The sequence below is a fragment of the Ursus americanus genome, chromosome 1 (assembly GCF_024610735.1).
Source record: "Ursus americanus isolate L20-20 chromosome 1, mUrsAme1.1.p, whole genome shotgun sequence".
NCBI classification, from domain to species: domain Eukaryota; kingdom Metazoa; phylum Chordata; class Mammalia; order Carnivora; family Ursidae; genus Ursus; species Ursus americanus.
The window spans coordinates 44,412,732-44,432,332 of record NC_142127.1 but is presented as its reverse complement, the minus strand read 5'-3'; the positions used below and the strand labels follow the sequence as shown (position 1 = coordinate 44,432,332).

Genomic DNA, 19,601 nt, shown 5'->3' with positions numbered 1-19,601 from the left:
GCCCTCACATTTGTTCACACGTCATTACTTGATGAAGGAGTTGAATAGTTGAAGAAAAATGTTAGCAGCGTCTCCACTTAAGGATCGATCATAATAAAGTTAACACCTCTTTGAGATGATAATGTAATAAGCCATTCACAGGAACTGGTTTCACACAACGTTTCAAAACTCTGTCTGTTACACAGAGGGAGGTATTCTTGTGTGTTTTGGTGTTTTGCGACAGCTCAGTATGTAAGAACAAAGGATTTACACAAAACGCAAAAGAATGCAACAGTAGATACAACTTAGAAACCGGTTTTACTCTGCTGCAAACAAATGGACAAGATATTGTACAATATATAATAAAAAGGACAGCATAATACAAGTGCCACTAATAAGAGAAACTTAAGGATAAGACTTAAAAATGCTTATTTGTGATTTATATATATACACACTGCAATAAAAAGCCACAATAAATACACGAATTTCCATGTCATTCATAATAAATACTGAAAATATAAATACAGAAGACTACATCTAATATGAATAAATTATTACAACATAAGATCCAGGTTAAGTTCTGTTGACTATTATTGTAGCTTATTTTATATACCCTTTGGCATCTTTGATGTTATAACTTATACACAAGAGAAATCAATCTAGAAACTGTGTGACACACAATATGATGGTTTAGTGTAAAGTGATTGTATGTATGAACTGTTGTTTGCTTTTCTTCCCTTTCAACCTTTCTGAGCGATTAAATTGAACATAACAGTAAGAAAATGTCTATTGAAATACTGTTGAAATTGAGTAAAAGTAATAACAGAAATCAACTAAGAGATAAAACCAATCACAATGTCAAAAAACGTGACAGTGAGTTTATCTCACTGAGTTTTTAAATTACTTTTTTTGTCAGCAAAAAACAAACAAAAAAACAAAACCAAACCAAAACAAAAAAACACTCTCAAAAGACTTCCCTTGTGTAAAGACCATTCCCAATGTCCGAATGGTTCAACATAGACTGAAGGATAACACTCAAGTCCTTTGGATTCTTTGATCTACCATTACATTCAGCTCACTCGATTTCACCAGAATTTGCAAATGTTCCGAATTCTATGGCAGCTGGAAAGTGGAGACACAGTTGACATCTAAGACTATGATCAAGATAAAGATACTGCAAAAGGTGCCATTTGTCTATGCAACCAATTATACATATATATTTTAAATGGGGAAAATGCATTTTTGACCAATGTCAAATGACCTTTTCCTATCAAATTGATATACCCTGTGACATTGAGGGAAACACACTGAAATAACAAAGTGCCATTTTCTGCATTAACAGGCATTAACCAATACATATGTATTAATAGTTCTATCTTAAGAGGCTATTACACCAGAAATGCAATAAACTAAAATGAAAGCAGATCAACTTTACTAAGACACAATAAAGGCTGAGGTTCTTAGGAACAGAGTTGTAATCTACAGGTTTTTAATTTTTTAAACTATGTCTGTACTGTAAATGTCTAGCATTTATTTTACATCAAACACTTTTGAAACATGTTTCACAAACTACGCCTCAGACTTATTTCCATAGAAGTGTCTAGAGTCAATTAAAACATGGGCCAAATTATCCAACATTCTTTACATAAACATTCTATACCTTTTTTTTTTTTTTAAAGCAAAAAGGGTTATTTCCCCTAGTGTTATTTGTGGGGAACAACCGCACCGATGTGGCTGTCATTTCACAAGAGCATCCGAGTTGGGGAGATAAGCAGCTGTATCTAGATTGGAAAAAAATCCTATGGAGAAAGGAAACATTGATTTCAGGGGTGCTCCTCATCTTCCGGTTAGTTCTGACTCTGAGTTGGAAGCAACTCTGAGCAAACAGAAAATGCTCTGAAAGCTGCAGGGGGTGCTTGGGTCAAGTGATGTAATCAGGAAAAAAAAAAATCACCATCCTCCCAGACTCCCTTCGATTTCAGGCCTTGTCAAGATGACAAATTTTTAAATCATTCTGCTGATCCCTGAGAAGGCAGGCAGCCATTGTTTAAATAACACGGGGACAAAAGCTGGGATCAAATGGTGGCTGAGTAATTCTCTGGAGTCATTTAATTCCACAAAAGACTCTCCAAAACTAGTCACATCTTCCCCCAGAAGGAGTGGAAAAGCTTGAGATTCTCATTTGTCATTTTAGGGTAAAGAAAGATTCACGAGAAGGTACTTATTTAGAAGCAAGAAGGTAGAAAATGCTCACTTGATGTCACTGCAACTTCTCAGAAAATTGAGCAAGTCAAGTCACTTGATCCTAACTCTGATGTCTGTCACTGGGGATCTGAAACAGTCACCTTTCTTGACATTACCTCCTGACATTACAGCATTGGTGAACACAAACGAAAAAGAAGAAAAAAAAAAACTACTGTCATATTTGTTGAAAGCAGGTTATGTTATTGAACATGGTCTCAATACTCACATCTTTATTTTTTAAAAATCTGATTTCTTAGGAGACGTATGGAGTCATCAAATACAATAATCATCAAAGTAAGGGGAAACCCAATGTCCTTCGAGTCTGCCAGGACAATGGCCCAAATCACCACAACTGTTGCCAGGTGCCTAGCCCACAAAGACTGGCCAAGATATTTTCTTATTGTGAGAAAAACCTAACAGAACTGGATTGTGTTGCCAAGGAAACAGCTTTCCCTAGAGATGTTAAGAATAGATGGGTATCTATCCTGTTGGGCATGCCTGAATGACAGTCTTCCCCGGAGAGAGATGGATGAGGCGGATGACCTCTGGAGATCTCTTCTAGTCTCGGGACTATAAAATTTGAAGAATACACAAGAATCTCAAACTTTTCATTATTCACACACAGTTGGCCATTGTGAGTATCCGTGAAAAGATTAAACTAGTCTAAGATACCCGTTTGGCATGACTAGAGCCTAATGAATCACGATTCAGAGCGTAACCTTTGGCAGGGGACCCTATTTAATTATGGTACAAAGGAAATGACTGTGCCAACTACTAAAATTTAAAGTCTATCAAGTTCAGATATTATTTGGGTATCATTAAAGCATCCAAGGATCAACACTTAATTAAAAAAACAATAACCTCTGGCAATTTATTTCTTAGGCTTAGATATTTAGGTTTTTCCCCTTTAGGGGAATTCAGATTTTGATTTTATTTACTTCCTTCCTTTCTTTTATATTTAAATAAAATTTCAAAAAATAAATAAGTAAAATTTCAAATTCCTTTGAATTTGTTTTAGAGGTGGGGGGCTTTCTTTACAGCTAAGGGGAAAAGCTTGCTGACCAACATTAAAAAGGAGAAGCAAAATAAAATTGGATAAATTATGTTACAAAGTTTAAAATTCTTATCTAATTTTTAATAGGTTTCCTATGTAGAGAAAACAGCAAAACCATATTTGGAAGACACATCCCTGATGAGGGGGTTTCTGGTCTTACATAGCATGGCCATAAGACTTGATAAAGATCTCTGGTGATAGAAGAGCTTAGATACTTTTTAAAGAGATATTTTCTAAGTCAATGTCCTTCCAAATATTCATCGATAAATAACTTTTAAGATACCCCCAAGCCAGATAAAAATATTAGAAGAAAGCAAAAGTAAAAAGAAAGGCATACCTAACAAAACAGTTATTCCAAAATTACCACTAAAACCTTTCAATCAGGCCACATAAATTCACGTAGACAAAGGCAAGGCTAATTTCTACCATAAATTTGTCTTTTTCTAAATTCGTCGAATCAATATACATTATCTTAAAATATTGAAATGGCCTCATACATGTCACCAAAATGAGAGTTACTGAACTGATTTGATTATCACCATGGTAATGAGTAATGTGAAGAAAGGAATGTCATCATCGGCACATTAAATGCAAGTATTGTCCAAAATAAATTCTATCATATTTCTTGAAACTTGAGTTCTGCCAGAAACTTATGAGATGAAATAAAATGACACACTAGAGTTGACTTTTCTTGAATTATAAGCAAGTGTAAAGTAGCAACTAAGAAGCAATTACCCTGTATAGTGATATATTTATCACGAGTGAAAGAAAGTAGTCAACAACATGACTTAAATCTTTGAAATTACTTCATTTTCCATGAATGTAACACGTACCTGTATTTACTAAAATTCCAGGCTGTGTATTAATTAGATTACAATAATTGCATATAGAGAATGAACTGGTTTAGGCTTTGAATCTGGTTGTATTCACCTTCCTGCTTCCAATAATTCTGTCTGAATTACTACTGTCAGAGATCAAAACCCAAGATATTCCATTTACTCTCCAGACAGCCCAAAGTTAGATTAACCGCAGGGCCACTCACCAGGTACAACCCAGGTCATATCAAGCTTTAAGTTTGAATTTCTAAGGAAGAAAATAAACAAAAAACCCCACCTGCATTGGTTGGTTGGAAGGGGGTCTCATAGTCTAGTTTGAAAGCTGAGAGGAGTTGAAGTAAAACTTAGAAGTGACTATATTAAAAAGTCACATTAAATATGCAGATTTGACAGGTAGAATATTAAAGAGCTCTTTTATTTCCGTATTCATCACTTTTGACAATAGTCTGTCAGTCACCTTAATATAAAATATGTTTAAATCTTAAAAATAGTTTCTTTAGTATGTTGGAGCTCCGTGTTTTTTTATTTTTTAAAGCCAAGCATCAGATGATTTTTAGAGAGTAAGACATAATCGATGTGGATGGTGGGCAGCAGATGTGAACACCAACTGGGCTCCGAGTTTCGACATTGTCACTGCCCCTTCTAGGTTTCGGGCTGCCATTTGTGAATCTAGTTTTTCCGGTGAAAATTCTAGTTGTTCAGCTCTGCTGAAACGTTACGGTTCCCAGGAGACACTACCACTTATTACGCATAGATTCCGTCCTCACCCCACCCTGTCACCTCCATAATTTTAGTGGGCTTTTTCGATTGCTGATATTCAGTTAAATTAAGTCAATTAAATTCTTTAATGCGACAGAAAACATCTGTTGGACTGTGCTATTTGTGCGAAGCTGTGACATGTGGCTTAGGCATTTAAGTTACTTGAGCACAAGTTAGCAGATCTCAGAATAATATAATCAGAAGTTGCAAATTTGTATTAGAACGGAGAGCGATTAAGGCTTTAAACTTCCCGTGTTGGTTGTGGTAAGGATATACAGATAGTTCTGGTTTCAAATTACACTCCAATCTTGCGTTTGAAAGTAAGAAGGTACTTCCCACTTAAATTTGGTATTTTATACACTGGCTACAGTAATAACACTCTAAACTCTCTGCGAGAGAATAAGGAGCAGATGCCATTTTTAAAGAGGAAGGTGAAGTCGTATTTGGGGAAGTGGAAGGCTTTGTGGCACTTTTTACAAAAGCAGTCTCTATCTGACTTCTGAGAATGTCCATTTTCCACTTGCTTGTTTGATGGTTTTGTAACCCCAGCGAAAAGTGAGGTGGCCCGAATGACCTCTGTTTTCTACAGGCTACAAGGCAATGCCTTTGGAACTTGAAACTATGGTTTTGCTAAATTTCTAGGCTGTTTGTTTATAAATAGAAGTAAGAGTGATTATGTTCCACATCATTGTTTCAAAGTTTTCCTGAAATGTTTCCTGGTTTATATGAGTCAACCAGCTTTGGAAACTATCTGGTAGGAGTTTGCTAGTATAAATTTAGCATCACTTGTATAGATCTAACACTGAAGAAGCAATTAGCTGAAAATCTCTTTTTCATTCGATTTGGTTCCCCTAGCTGAGTCTAGATTTAATTCAGAAATTTTGGATAGGGGGTAGAGGAAAAAAAGAGCATCCAGTGAACTCCATTAATTTAGGGAAAAGAAGTATCCTTTGAGTTACGGTTTGCATGTAATGAGACAAGAATTGATGTCGCTTTTTCTAAAATCATAACATAAAATCACCAGTTAAAAGAATTAACAGTGAGTCTTGATTATTTCATGCTGCTCCTCCCTTAGAATCCCTTATAATTCCTTAGAGTGTGTAGTGTTTTATGTCCTCTTTTTACCACTTAGAAAACTTCCTCTAACAGAGTAGGTGTTCTATAAATATTTGTCGATAGAGTTGATACTTAGTAAATTCTAAATATCAAGACCAAAGAATTATAAACTTGTACAATATCAGAAGTTTAGTCAGAGAACCAATGATCTATCAATTTATAGGAAATAAATCATGATCTATTTCCCTGTTTTATGATATACCAAACCAGAATTTTGCCAAAACGTCATCTGTTAGAGTGTAAAAATATAAAGAACATAATCACTTATAATCTCTTTGCTTCTTGATTATTTTGTGGCCAGTGTTTCTGTAATTCATAGTGGTTTGTTTTTGTTTTTGTTTTGCGGGGGATGGGGGTTACTGCTGGGCTATAGATGATTGTGATTTTATGACTCGAATAACATTAATTTCACATTTTATATGTGGCTGGTACACTGGGAAAAATATAGTTACATCACAAAGAAAAGATTGACTTTTAAAAAGTAACTATATTATTCAGCTAACAAAAGACATGAGTTGAACAAGTTTTACCTATGTCATAATAATCAATGATTAAACAATGGGGGGGATAACTTAAGTAAATCTCTTTCGTTGACTTCTTTCTCCCAAAGGAAACCTAGAATGACAAAGGAAGGGCAAGCTGCTCCAGCCACTTGACTTGCAAATTAATCTGCTCTGGATTATAACTGGGAATTAAGTCCAATAAAAAGTATAGGGCTGGTGCTGAAACAACAGGGACCAAAGCACGAAGCTTTGCCATTGGCAGTGAACGACTAAAAAGCCCTGTGTCAGAAAAAGACAATAATTTGGTTAAACTATGGGGGCAATACAACAGCTGCAGGTCCGGTGTCACTCTGTCTCAAAATAAAGATCTTAAGTATCCCAACTGGCTGCATCTCGCTTGATCCCCATTTTAAAAAGCTTAGAAAAACTGTAGCTCTCTCCTGGCATGTGGGCAGTTTTTGTTGAATAGAAGGGCTATTAACGGAAAAAAAGTCAGATGGAACACTGTGCTCTCTCAGTGTTTTTGGGAAAGGAAATAACAATGAAATGAATCCATCATTAATATTATTTGCAACTTTGACCCAACATTTTCAAACTATAGCTTTACACATTAACCCCTTTTCTAGACCTTCTTTTTTGATCATAAAACCCCATCAAATCCTAGGGTGGGGAAAAATACAGTATTTTTTATTGGCCATTGCCTAAAATCTGTCATTCTCCAGGGTGTGGTATACAGTATGTGTGTGTGTGTGTGTGTGTGTGTGTGTGTGTGTGTGTGTGTGTGATGGGAGTGTTTTAATAGGTAATTTGTGTATGTAGTTTATGGGAGACGTTTAGGAGTTAGGTTATATACATGAAAATTTGGAATGGAATTCATGCTTGGAAGGTTAATCCTTCTGTGCACAGTGACTTTCAACCCCAATTGGACAGATAGGGGAAAAGGCTCTGAAATTTTTTGTTTGCCTGTTTCTAGGCTAAGCATCCTTTTGGAAATGAAGCTACAAAACAGAGACCTAGCCGAACAAACAAGTAGGCTTCAACCTTCTTACAAAAATAAAGCTGGACCAAATTAAATATCTATCCTTTCAGAAACTGGACTGACATTCTACCCTTCAACTTTGCCCCAGCCAGAGTCGCTTCTGCCCCCCTCTGCCACAGTCTGGGTTCCAAGAATATGCTGACTGCTTCACGAGTAAATACTTCAAGGGCTTGTAGTGGTCCAGCAAATAGGGCACATGTGATTTTTTTCACATGCCTAAATGAAGGAACAGTAGCCTCTTGTCATTTTTCTTTGGGCCTGTGCTCTTTCGATTGTATTAGTAAGGGAAACAATTTTGGAAATCAAGCACTAGAAAGTGTAGCTTTGTAGACAACGGGACATATACTACGGAGATTTGAGCAAAACCCCGATCTGATTAACCCAAAGGGCTTATCCTTCAAGAGTCACATCCCTGCCCTCATCACTGCTACTTCCATAAGGACAAACCCAAAGCTCCTTTAATGTTAACATTAATGGTTATAAATTTGGCCCCCTGGAGGAGTAGAGATAGGGCAGAAACCAACTGCCAAGTAAACATGTGTTCCCCAAATCAAGTTTGAGTAGAGACTTTTCCACTGGAGGACTTTCTCGAGATCAAACATTTTTAAGTTCACTGAAATAAAATAGTATTTTTTTTTAAGGAATTGAGATCTACAATATATTTATATCCATATTTCTAAACACCTAAGTCTAAAAGACATAAAAATTAGCGATGCAGTCACTGAATAGCAAGGCATGTCCACATTTCAAAGAGGCATAAAATGTGAAATGATAGAACAACAGAAGGTCAAAAATATGAAACAGACTTAGCATAGTCATATTGCATTGGGGGGAAAAAAGGCAGAACACACTACTTAGGTACCTAAATTAATGTACAGGAAAACGGGATCTTAGAAGTCCTCCGACGAACCAAGTGCAGATAACCTAAAGGTGGGGAGTGCATGTTTTAATTTCTATCTGTCCCCTTTAATAAGAGAACGTGAGGTAATTAGAAAGTATTCAATGCATTCTGGACTGTTCTGCTAATTGTCCCAGGCAAGAGAAATCAAAACGCTTCAGAAAAGTAAGGCCTAGTTGAGTATTTGGGTAGAGGCCCCCCCTTCAATCAGCTAGTCACTAAAAGGAAATCTCCTTATATACTCATTTTGTCGAGATGGATTGATCATGCTGTAGACAAGGCTGGTTGCTGAGGATGTGTTTCTTCCGGGTTTCCTCTGCCTCCTCTGCTTTTACCGAGTTAGGTCTTCAGAGTGGCGAAGGAAAATAGGTCATTTTTCCTTCATAAAGTATCATTGGATGATTCCTCTATATTAATTATATGAACCTTAAATAGTTGCAGATTAAAAAAAAATTTTTTTTTTTAATTTTTCATCTCAAAGAGTTCTCAGTCCCCACCCCTCACAAGGTACCATGAAGGGGCACTAAAGTGCATTTGGATGTAGGGGAGTAGAGTTTAAAGGTGCTGTCCAAGCTAAGAACCAAGATGATGCTGTTTAAAAAAGAAAGGCAATTCCTTCTACCTCCATCTCTGGAGTCAACTGAGGGAGGGCAATGACTAGACCCTCACCAGAGGATTGTCCTAACTCTTAACTTTAGAGAAAACTGTGTAAGGACCTGCACATATAGACTCATTTATTTGTCCAAAATAGCAAAAATAGGCCTATTTCACCCTTAAGAAAGTATTTGCAAATCTGATCAGTCATGATCATAAAAACGTGAATGGATTCCAGATGCAATCCGTGTGGGCATGCTCGGCGGGCTAACTATGCATCTTCAGCTTAAAAGAACATGTCGCTGTTCGTTTTCATCAAAACATGACTTCTAACTACCATAAACAAAACACACATGGAACGATTAAATCTTTTTCTTACAATAATTACTTTTACATTAAAAAGTCACCATCATCTTCAGATTTATCGAAAATTAGGACTCTAAATCTTATTATTTCCCAGTCTTAGTTAACAATCTTGCACAGGCCCGATAATCCAAAACTTGGAGCTCTGATCTACACAGCTTGGCAGGTTTCACACAGTTTGACAGGTAGGCAACTGTGAGATAGGCTTTTTTTAAAATTAGCATTTTTCTATCAAAACAGTCTGAAATCTTTTAAAATCCTCAAGAGACTGTATTTGTGCAATGCCACAGTCACGTAGCTAGAAAGGAGAAAACAAAATACAGTCTGGAAGATTCACCACAGTCCGGGGTTGCTTGGTCCTCAGTTTAAACCACCACGGGCCCAGGAAATCCAATTAAATACAGTGCTTTAAATACAAGAAGAGTTGGTCCTAGAAGAACTTCAGCTACTAAACAGGGACGGTCTCAACCACGGGTGATTTGATGCACTCTTCGTGCAATCTGCTCTTTTCTGCCAGACTCAAAGAATTTTCCGCCGGGTGCTCTGAAATGTGACTGTCACCATTCAACGTGGAGACAAACCCTTCCTGGGAGGGGCCTTTCAAGTACGAGTGGAATTCCACCTGGGGATGATTGGACCTGTGTTCGGAGTATAAGCTGTTGCAGGGCACACCGCTGTCGTTTTCCGCAGAGGAGCAGCAGACGATGACAGAGGGGTTGGCAGCTGGGTAGTGGGAGGCGCCGTAGGCCTCTTCGGCTTGGCGGGCATAGTCAACGAACTGCTCCGGGGTCATGGTGTAAGGCACCAGCGAGAGGGTACCGTTCTTCACAGGATCTCGTTCGGAATAGCTCTCAGAGATCTGGGTAGGCGTTCCTGGAATGTGGCTGTCGATTTGGTAATACAGAGTTGAAGAGTTGGCGTAAAAAGAAGCGTTTTTCGCGTGGCTCTCGTGGACGGCCGAGCCGTCGGAATAACAGAGGACGGAAGGGAGAGGGACGACTTCCGCATGGGTCCCCAACCCTTCCACGAAGCTGTCCCCTTTCTCGTCGTCGTCGTCGTCCTCCTCCTCCTCCTCTTCCTCCTCCTCCTCCTCTTCCTCCTCGTCATCTGACTCACTAGGCGCCAGGCTCTGCGTGCTGGAATCCGTGACTCCGCTGCAGAAGCTGCTGCCGTCCTCCTCCTCCTCCTCCTCCTCGTCTCCTTGGCAGTCTAATTCCTCGGCCGACTGCAGGTGCAGCACGGCGGCCTGAGGCTCGGTCTCAATCTCGAAATTGTCTGCGATGGAATACTCCACGGAGTGCGCCACGGGGCCCATGGAGCTACTGTGAGCGCTTATCTCGCCGTGGCAGCCGTTCAGCGTGGGGATTTGCTGCTCTCGGTTTTTCTCCAGTTCAAGTTTCATTATTGTGTGCAAAAAGTGAGTCCGGACACGGATCGGATTAAATTCAATTCTACCTGCTGTGTTACTACATCCTTCTTTAGTGCAGCCACATGGGAAAGACATTCGATCCACCTTGGAAGGAAGAACACAGATTAGCCCCGTGGAACTCTTACAGACCAAAGAAAAATCCAGCACCTCTCCGCAACCCCTTTGAATCTGGGATCGCTTCATCCCACTTTCTCCAGAACAAATGACAAGCACACTGCAAAGAAACGAAGAGGGGAAGTGAAGACTTCAAACGTTAGGAGTCAAACCTGGGTTTAAAACCTGTATTCAAAATAAAAATGAGTCACAGCTGTAAGTGTGGCATTTTAGTTCATTGACCCCTCCCCATGCTTTCTTCTTTCTCCATTCTCCTCTTCCCACCCCCCTCTCTCTCTGGCCTATTACCTTTGCACCCATCTTTTCAAAGTCGCTCCTTTCCCCAGACTCCCTGCACTTCCACTGCACGCAAGCTCACATGCCCAATTTTAAATGACACAAACTTACTGCTGCTATCCTTACCTGCTATTTTTAATCTGAATTAGATGACATTTTCCATACTAGCTGTCCCCCTCTTCTTGGCTTATTATAAAATGAACGTTTCTGCCTGACATGGCCAGATTGACAGCATTTAGTCTCATGCAGCCTGATAGTTCGTTCTTGTTGGTTTTTCTTCTCATTTGTTTGGGTCCCTGGTCTATGGTGCATGTATGTGTCCTGCAGGGCTGGGACAGTTGTGACCATTTTTTGACTCTGGCTGGGGGACCCATGCATTTAGGTTCTGGCTCTCCCCTGCCCCTCCCCACTCCAGGAGACTATAAGCTTCTTGAGGGAAAGGGATGTTCATGTCATCGATACCCCAGAATTAGAGCGATTGGGCTCTAGGGTGTTTGGGTTCATCAAGTGTCATGGGACTGACCTCGTCACTCGGGTGATAATAGGAGGAATTCTCGGCAATCCAAGGGCACTCCTAAGACATTTGCTAATTGCTACCAATTAACCTGTATGCAGACCAGAGCGCGGGCACCCGGAAAGAACTTACCCTGCTTGCCACCTTATCCAGGCGCAGGGCATTTTCTCTGCCACAGAGGAGAAGCAGACTCCAGCAGTCATCCTGCTTTCAGTAAAAAGCAGTGGCAGAGGGCAGAGCCAGATCTATCACTGTTTTCTTACTCGTGGATCCCTTCTCTATTAATCCACTTAAGCAACTGTTCAGCAGATGAGAACTATCTTCTCTTTGGGCCTGCCTGAGTGGCCGTCCTTATTAAAAAAGGCAAGTTTCCTCATAAAATAATAACACCCTACTAATCATGGAGCATAAATCATATAGATGTATGGGGACTTGAGCATCATCTAGCCCCGAGGTTGGTAAACTCTTCCTTTCTTTCCTTTTCCTTTTTTTTTTTTTTTTTGGTAAAGGGCCAAAGAAGAACTATTTTAGGCTCTGTGGGCCCTACGGCGTTTCTGGCAAATACTCATTGCTGCTGTGAAAGCATGACAGCAGTCATAGACGACACGAAAACAGACAAACAAAGAGACGCAGAATGTCTGGGCTTTGCTAAAATGTTATTTACAGAAACAGGTGGCAGGCCAGATTTGTCCCTCGAACCACAGTTTGCCAACCGCTGATCCCGTCCAGCCCTTTCATTTTTGAGATAAGGAAACTGAGCCCAGAAAGCTTACCTGACTTGCCAATTTCACACAGCTGGCAGAAAGCAGAGCCAGGAGTAGAACTCTATTTTCTTAAGTCCCAGTCTTGTCATTTTCCCACCAGTGCGTGCCACCTCTAACCTATCATCATTTTGTAACCCGTAGATGGATCAGAAAACACAAACTCCTATGTCAGAGATGTCACGATCTCTCTGAGTGCTTGTAAAAACCCACGATAAGCTGGTACAACAAATGGATCCAAGAGGAAATAATTCTGATGGACTAAGCTACAGCTAGGGTTGCCTCTCACATAATATTTTATATGTAACAGCGTATTATGTATACCCAGACATGTCCCGGACTTCATATTTCTCTTTTCTTGAACCATAGGTCTTGCCTTACTGCAAAGTTTCTTCCTGTGTGGGAGAAACTTCTTTCTCTGTCACATGTGGGGTGGTATATGAGGTCTCCTCTTTGGAGTCCTTGAAATCCAGGTCCTTACCTGACACTTAATGCCTGCCAGGCTGCAGGTACACGTTTCTGGATCACAGAACACTCGGCAGTCGCAGCCACAGTCCTCTCTCGACAGGCGGATGGCGCGGAGCTCGTGCTTTTCTTCCACATCAATCTTTTTCACCCCAGAGGCCCGCAGCAGTGCTCTTCTTTTTTTTGTCGGCAGCGGTTGTAGAAAGAAGTACTCGTCTACCTCTGTGTTGTCTAAATCAATATCATCATCGGAAATGTCATCCACGGTAAGAGTGCTAGCTTCTTCCGATTCTACTGTGCCATTCTTCGTCATCTAGAAACACAAAGCAGCAAACAGACTTAGCATCGGCAGGGTCTCCAATCCCTACTTTTACACTTGGAAGAATAAAACTATTATAAAAACATCATGTCCCCATAATCCAGAGTGATTGTGGGTCATATTGTTCCCTTTCATTTTTCTCTTTAGAGAAGTCACAGGAAAGGTAAAGGAAGGCATCCCAAATGATAGGCTTTCAAATGTACTGGTAACAGGAGACTTAATTGGAACTCTTAACCTCCTAATGTAAGGAGTTAGAGTTTTTAGCTCGTGCGATGTGAAAAAGGCCAAAGGTTACACATGCCCATCAGTGAAAGCTATCTTTAGACTCAGTTCGTGATGGGCAGCTCTGATGGTGGAATAAATGTGTCCTTGTTCAGAGGTGATAGCATCTTAGTGGAAACCACTGCCACCTAAATCAGCAAACATGTCCTTGAAATCACCACTCTGTCTTTTGTGGCGCTAGCAAAACCATGAACTAGGAAATAACATCGTGCTGCACTGTGCTATTGGGATTACAAACATGGTTACCCTACAGAACATTCCAAGAATGAGGGCTGGATATGAAGTAATCAGTCAGGTCAGTGTGCTCTCAGGAAGACAAGGAGCAGAGGGCAGCGCCGGCAGGCTCTGGCCAACAGACAACCGGAACAATAAACTCAGCCCTCGAAGGACTTCACGTGAACCCATGCCCAAAGCAATAGCCGCTGTGTCATAGCTCATGTGGACAGCGATGTCTCATCCGCTCATAACTATTCCGCTTCTATTTCTATTTCTGTTCTAAATTAATTCCATCCATCAGTAAACCCTGAATCAGTATTTCACTTCTTACCGTTATACCAGTGCGTAGTATGTTTCCTTCATAAAAAAGCACTTAAGAGACATTTTCTCTGACTATGAGTGAGAAACGTATCCTGAGAAGCAGCACAGGAATAAATGTAGAAACTCCATAAGGGCTTACTCTAAATATAGAAGCTATTTTGATTCTTTAATTTTTAAATTTGTGACTTCATAAACTTCATTAATTGTAATTATTACCATGCTATTTTAAAATTTTATTTATTTGAAAGAGAGAGAGAGTGGAGGCAGGAGGAGGCAGAGGCAGAGGGAGAAGCAGACTCCCCACTGAGCAGGGAGCCCCACATGGGGCTCGATCCCAGGACCACGAGATTATGACCTGAGATGAAGGCAGATGCTTAACCGGCTGAGCCACCCGGGTGCCCCCATGCTATTTTTCATCTGTTTATTTATTTATTTTTTTTAAGATTTTATTTATTTGACAGGGAGAGAGGCAGCGAGAGAGGGAACACAAGCAGGGGGAGGGAGAAGCAGGCTTCCCGCTGAGCAGGGAGACTGATGCGGGGCTCTATCCCAGAACGCTGGGATCATGACCTGAGCCGAGGGCAGACACTTAAGACTGAGCCACCGAGGCGCTGCTGTTTTTTCTCTTAACAACAGTTCAGTTATTCCACAGCTAAAATACTCAGACATCAGACTTCATTTTTTTATCTTTGTAGGAGAAAGTCCAACATTTAGACAAAAATATTTATTATTGACCAAAAACTGCAAACTGGAAAACTCTGAATACATCGGATAACAAATGGAAGACTGGTTGGTCTTTGCCCTCAAGAAGAGGAAACAATACAGTAGCAAGTGTATATTAAAATACATTACACAAAGCCTCTGAACTGCATTTTCAAAAGCCACTAAATTATATTTTTTGAATATTTCAGAGCTTAAATCTGTGTTCTTGCAACAATGGGCCTCCCCCATGATGGGGTTTTGCTTCTCAGTGGGATCTGCACTGCATTTCCTTTGTTGGCATTTCTTTATGCCATATTGGCTAAAATTTCCACATTTTTGTGATGTCCACAACTAGGATGGTACTTTGATTGATTGTTTTTATCATTTTTGTTAATTCTTATTTGCTAATAGAAGCATAAGCATCTTTCTATCTGTGAAGATCTGATTTCCTAGGAAATTCAAGTGTGTAATAGTCTGCACGTACTCAATCCTCTGTGACCGGTAAAGCTGCATTAACAAATAGGAAGCATTACCCTTCCCATCTTGTCACCTTTGTGGCATTTAGATTTGTTGTCCTTAATTCTTGGCCTGTTTGTGAGCTGTGTGAAGGTCTGACTCCACAGCTCACGCAGAACACCCAGGACTTGGTGAGCATGATTCATTTTACTATTTCTTTCCTACTGAATCTCTGTGTTCTATATTTATCCCTCGTGCAACTGGTAACATCACAAAACAATGAAAAACCCTCCATTTTATATCAACAGGGCCTGATTTTTAAAAAATAAGAATTGTTAGGGGAATATGAATTACCAGTTGGCATCTAAAAATTTTTTAAAAAGTTATCTCAAATAAAGTAGAGATGGTGCTTATTCCAAATATAAGTGCTCTTAGAAATACATTCTGTGACTCTTATTCCCATATATTTAAATTACAATAAACAATTTCATTTCAAGATAAAAGTTCAATTAAGAATCTAAAAACTCTTCACACAGAGCTACTGTTTTCACTCTTGTTTAGGACCCCGCAGGGGGCTTAATCTAGATTTCAAAATCTCACGTTAACATTGAGGTGATCTGTCAAGGTTTTCTCCTCACCTTCCCACTATCATCTCTGCCATTTCCTTTTTTTTTTAAAGTTTTATTTATTTTATTTCAGAGAGAGAGAGAGAGAGAACAAGCAGGGGAGGAGCAGAGGGAGAGAGAGAATTCCAAACAGATGCCCTGCTGAGCACAGTGCCCCTTGTGGGGCTGGATCTCAGGACGCTGAGATCATGGCTTGAGCTAAAACCAAGAGTGAGATGCTTAACCAACCAAGCTACCTAGGCACCCCTCATATGTGCCATTTCTAATGAAGATTGGAAATATCTGAGTTCATCCTAGTCAGTTGCCTTTTCTCCCCTTCCTCACAGTTTCTGGTGTGGTAGCCATTGAGAGATACTCTCTACCTTCCCAGCCCCTCCTGTGGTCTGTGCCCATTGGCTCCTTTAAAACCCAGGCCAAACCTACTACGTTTAAATGCTCTTTAAAATTGGTGTTATCCATAAATTATTTTCAAGAGCATCTTCTCATATTACAGCAATAGGGAAAAAGTCGGTGAGCTCCCTGTTTTGGGGCATAACTCATGTCCATCACGCTCTCAAGATCTGGTGCAAGGAAACCAGACAGTCTTCAAGATTGCCTCACCTACTTTCCCTGACTTCTTTACTACCCATCTTCACAAGAATATTCATTTTGTACATTTCTTTCTCTACCACCCCCCCAGTTTTACTGAAACACAATTGACATATGACACTGTGTAAGCTTCAGGTGTACGTGCCGATTTAATGCACTTATATATTGCACAATGATTACCACCGTAGCATTAGCTGATATTGCCATCACATCGCATAATTACCACTGCTTTTTTGTGATGGGACCATTTCAGATGTACTCTCTGGGCAGCTTTCAACTGTGTACCACAGCACAGTGAGCCACAATCACCATGCTGTACCTGAGATTTCCAGAACATATTTGTCTTACAACTGGAAGTTTATAGCCTTTGACCAACATCTCCCTATTTCCCTTACTTTCCAGCTCCTGGCAACCACTATTCTACTCTCTATTTCTATGAGTTCTGCTTTTTTAGGTTCCACATATAAGTGCTATTATACCGCATTTGTCTTTCTCTGTCTGAGTTACTCCACTTCGCACAATGCCCTCAAGGTCCATCCATTTGTCGCAAATGGCAGGATTTCTCATGGCTGGGTAAGATTCCGTTGCATATATATAACATTTCTTTCTGTCAACAAGAGTGCTAACTTTAAATGTCTTTACTCTATCTCAAAATAGATTCATTGAATTTTCAGGCTTTAGTTCATCAGACACAGCCTCCTTATTTTATGCAGTAATGAGGCCCAGATTAATTTTGATCTCTCCAAAACACACGTATAGTACCTAATTCCCTGACCCTATTTAGTAAGCTTTCCCCTATACCTCAAGGTTCCAGGTTTCTGATGGTAGACAGTGCAGTGTTGGAATTCTTACATGGAATTAAACACAATACATCTAAAAACCTATTCTGTTTATTAAAAAAATGTATACAGAGTAATGAGCACATTCAAAGGAATGCTCCTTTTTGAGATACATACCTTAGAAAACAGTCTGGGACGTGGACCATCTAGTTCAGTGCTCCTTCCCCAAAGTAACGCTGCCTTCCCAAGAAGTGAAAAAAAAACTTGCCAACATGTGGTTTAATTACACTGTGGTTAACTACCAAATAATGCTGGCCCTCAAGCCTGCTTTGTTTCTGTGCAAAGCATGTGTAAAAAGAGAGAGAGAGCTGGAAGGTGAAGATGAAAGGGAGGTGGGAGAGAGATGAGATGAGATTAACAATATTAATAAGAGCAGTTATGGACTCTGCATGCCTGGCGCTGCTCTAAGCACTTTACCTGCATTTAGCGCCAAAAAAATCTCATTAGGTAGATATATCATTATACCCATTTAACTGATGAGGAAACTGAGGCATGGTGGGGTGCTAAATAACTTGTCCAAGATCTCAAGCAGTAAGGGTGGGCACCAAGTCACCATCTTAGATATCTGACTCCACAGCTGTGCTCTTAATTGCCATGATATTACATATATACACTATTTTTATGTATTAAAGTATATTGAATAGTCTTTGTGCTTACTTTGTATTTAAGCATTAGGTATGTCAGCGCACAAGATACAGGTATTAATCTCAATGGATTGGAGTAAAGAGATGAGGAATCTAGTAATTTTAATCCAGCTCATAGGGATTTTCTAGCTGAGAGTGAACACAGGCCACCCAGAGGGGGGCTGGTGGTGGGGTGAGGAGGGAAGACTTCTACATCTAAGCTTAACTCTGAAGATGGAGTAGCAGTGAGATGAACCAGTGGAGGCAGAAGGTGTTCTGCACTCAGCAACAATATAGTTTCAAAGGTCTGTGAAGGAACAGAGCGTGGTGCTTTGATAATGGCCTACAAATTATTCAGATGACTGGACTTGTACAGGATCACTTCCTGTCTTGGTCCATAGGCAAAGAACAAAGAGTAAATAAATTGTAGGCCTCTAGAGAGTAGCTCCAATGTTCTTCTGCCTTAGTCACCTTAGAGGTGACAAGTAATGACCTAACTCATGATTTGATTAAATGATCTTTATCTTTAGATTTATCCTATGTGTGTGTGTATTTATTTATATTATATTGGAAGGATATCAAGGTCAAAAACTCTAGTGTGTGTGTGTGTGTGTGTGTGTGTGTGTGTGTGTGTACGTTTGCTTGCTTTGTTCCAGGAATGATAATTAAGATGAGACTTAGTTCTTGAGTCACTGTGTAAACTTGTCCAGACACATTCTACAATTGAAAGGACTATACTTTTCTTTAAATAGAAGTCAAACATCTTAATTTTGCAAATCTGTCTGATTTGTACAGGTAAGTATGAAGAAATAGTTCACAAGCCCAACAGAGTAAAACCCTTGCCCATTTAAAATACACTTGAAGGATGGGATACATTACTGTCAGAATCAGTGGAATGATTCTCAAACTGCTTCAGGTCAAGTACAGGGCAAGAGGGGCTCAAATAAAAGTCAGCATTCAATCCCCTGCCTTTTCTTTTCTTTTTTTTAAACCATGTCATGTGAGGATGAATTCCACCATAAATTCCAATGAGATGAAATTTTGGATGAATTAAGTACTTGAAAGAACTATTACAATACAAAGTGATTAATGTGAAGGAAACACTACTAAAAATGTGGATTGACTAAAATGCTAAAAGCAAGAACAAAACCCACAAAAATAAAAACACACCCTTTCAGCAGTTAAAAGGTATTCTTAGTAATAAAGTCTCTTGGTTATTACAAAGTTATTAACACATGTAAAAATGATAGTGGAAAGAAATGAGAATGTGAAAATAATTCAATTCCACAAACACTGGTTACTGTCTATTATAGTGATGATAATGATGTTGAGAATGACCCAAGCTGCCATATATTGAAAACCAGTCACTGGGCTCCATACTTTATATAAATTATCTCATCCAATTTGTACAACAATCTTATGAAATATTTTTTTAATAGTTGAGAAAATTAAAATTGAGCCTTGAGAAGATAATTTGCCAAAGTCTAGCTAGTGACTGTACTGAGAATCAAACTCAGTTCTATTTGACCTCAAAACTAAAGCCAGGCTCTTGAGATCAGTTGAGAGTAAGAATTCTTAGGGGAATAACAGGACCCTATACAGAAGGGGAAAAAAGGACATAGTTGCAGCTACAATCCAAGAGCTGATCCCAGTGCTATGGGGTAGCAGACAAAAGAGCAGTACAA

General features: G+C 39.6%; 1 protein-coding gene across 1 annotated transcript in view; it reads right to left on the bottom strand.

Moving 5' to 3' along the window:
- Nucleotides 1–273: 273 nt before the first annotated feature.
- Nucleotides 274–19,601, bottom strand: part of CSRNP3 (cysteine and serine rich nuclear protein 3) — a 78,594-nt gene continuing 59,266 nt past the window's right edge. The window contains exons 3-4 of the mRNA XM_045780589.2: nucleotides 12,961–13,257; nucleotides 274–10,898 (exon numbers count right to left, since the gene is read on the bottom strand). Of these exons, the coding sequence (XP_045636545.1) occupies nucleotides 9,834–10,898; nucleotides 12,961–13,257 (1,362 nt within the window). The 3' untranslated portion in view covers nucleotides 274–9,833. The remainder of the gene's footprint in view (nucleotides 10,899–12,960; nucleotides 13,258–19,601) is intronic.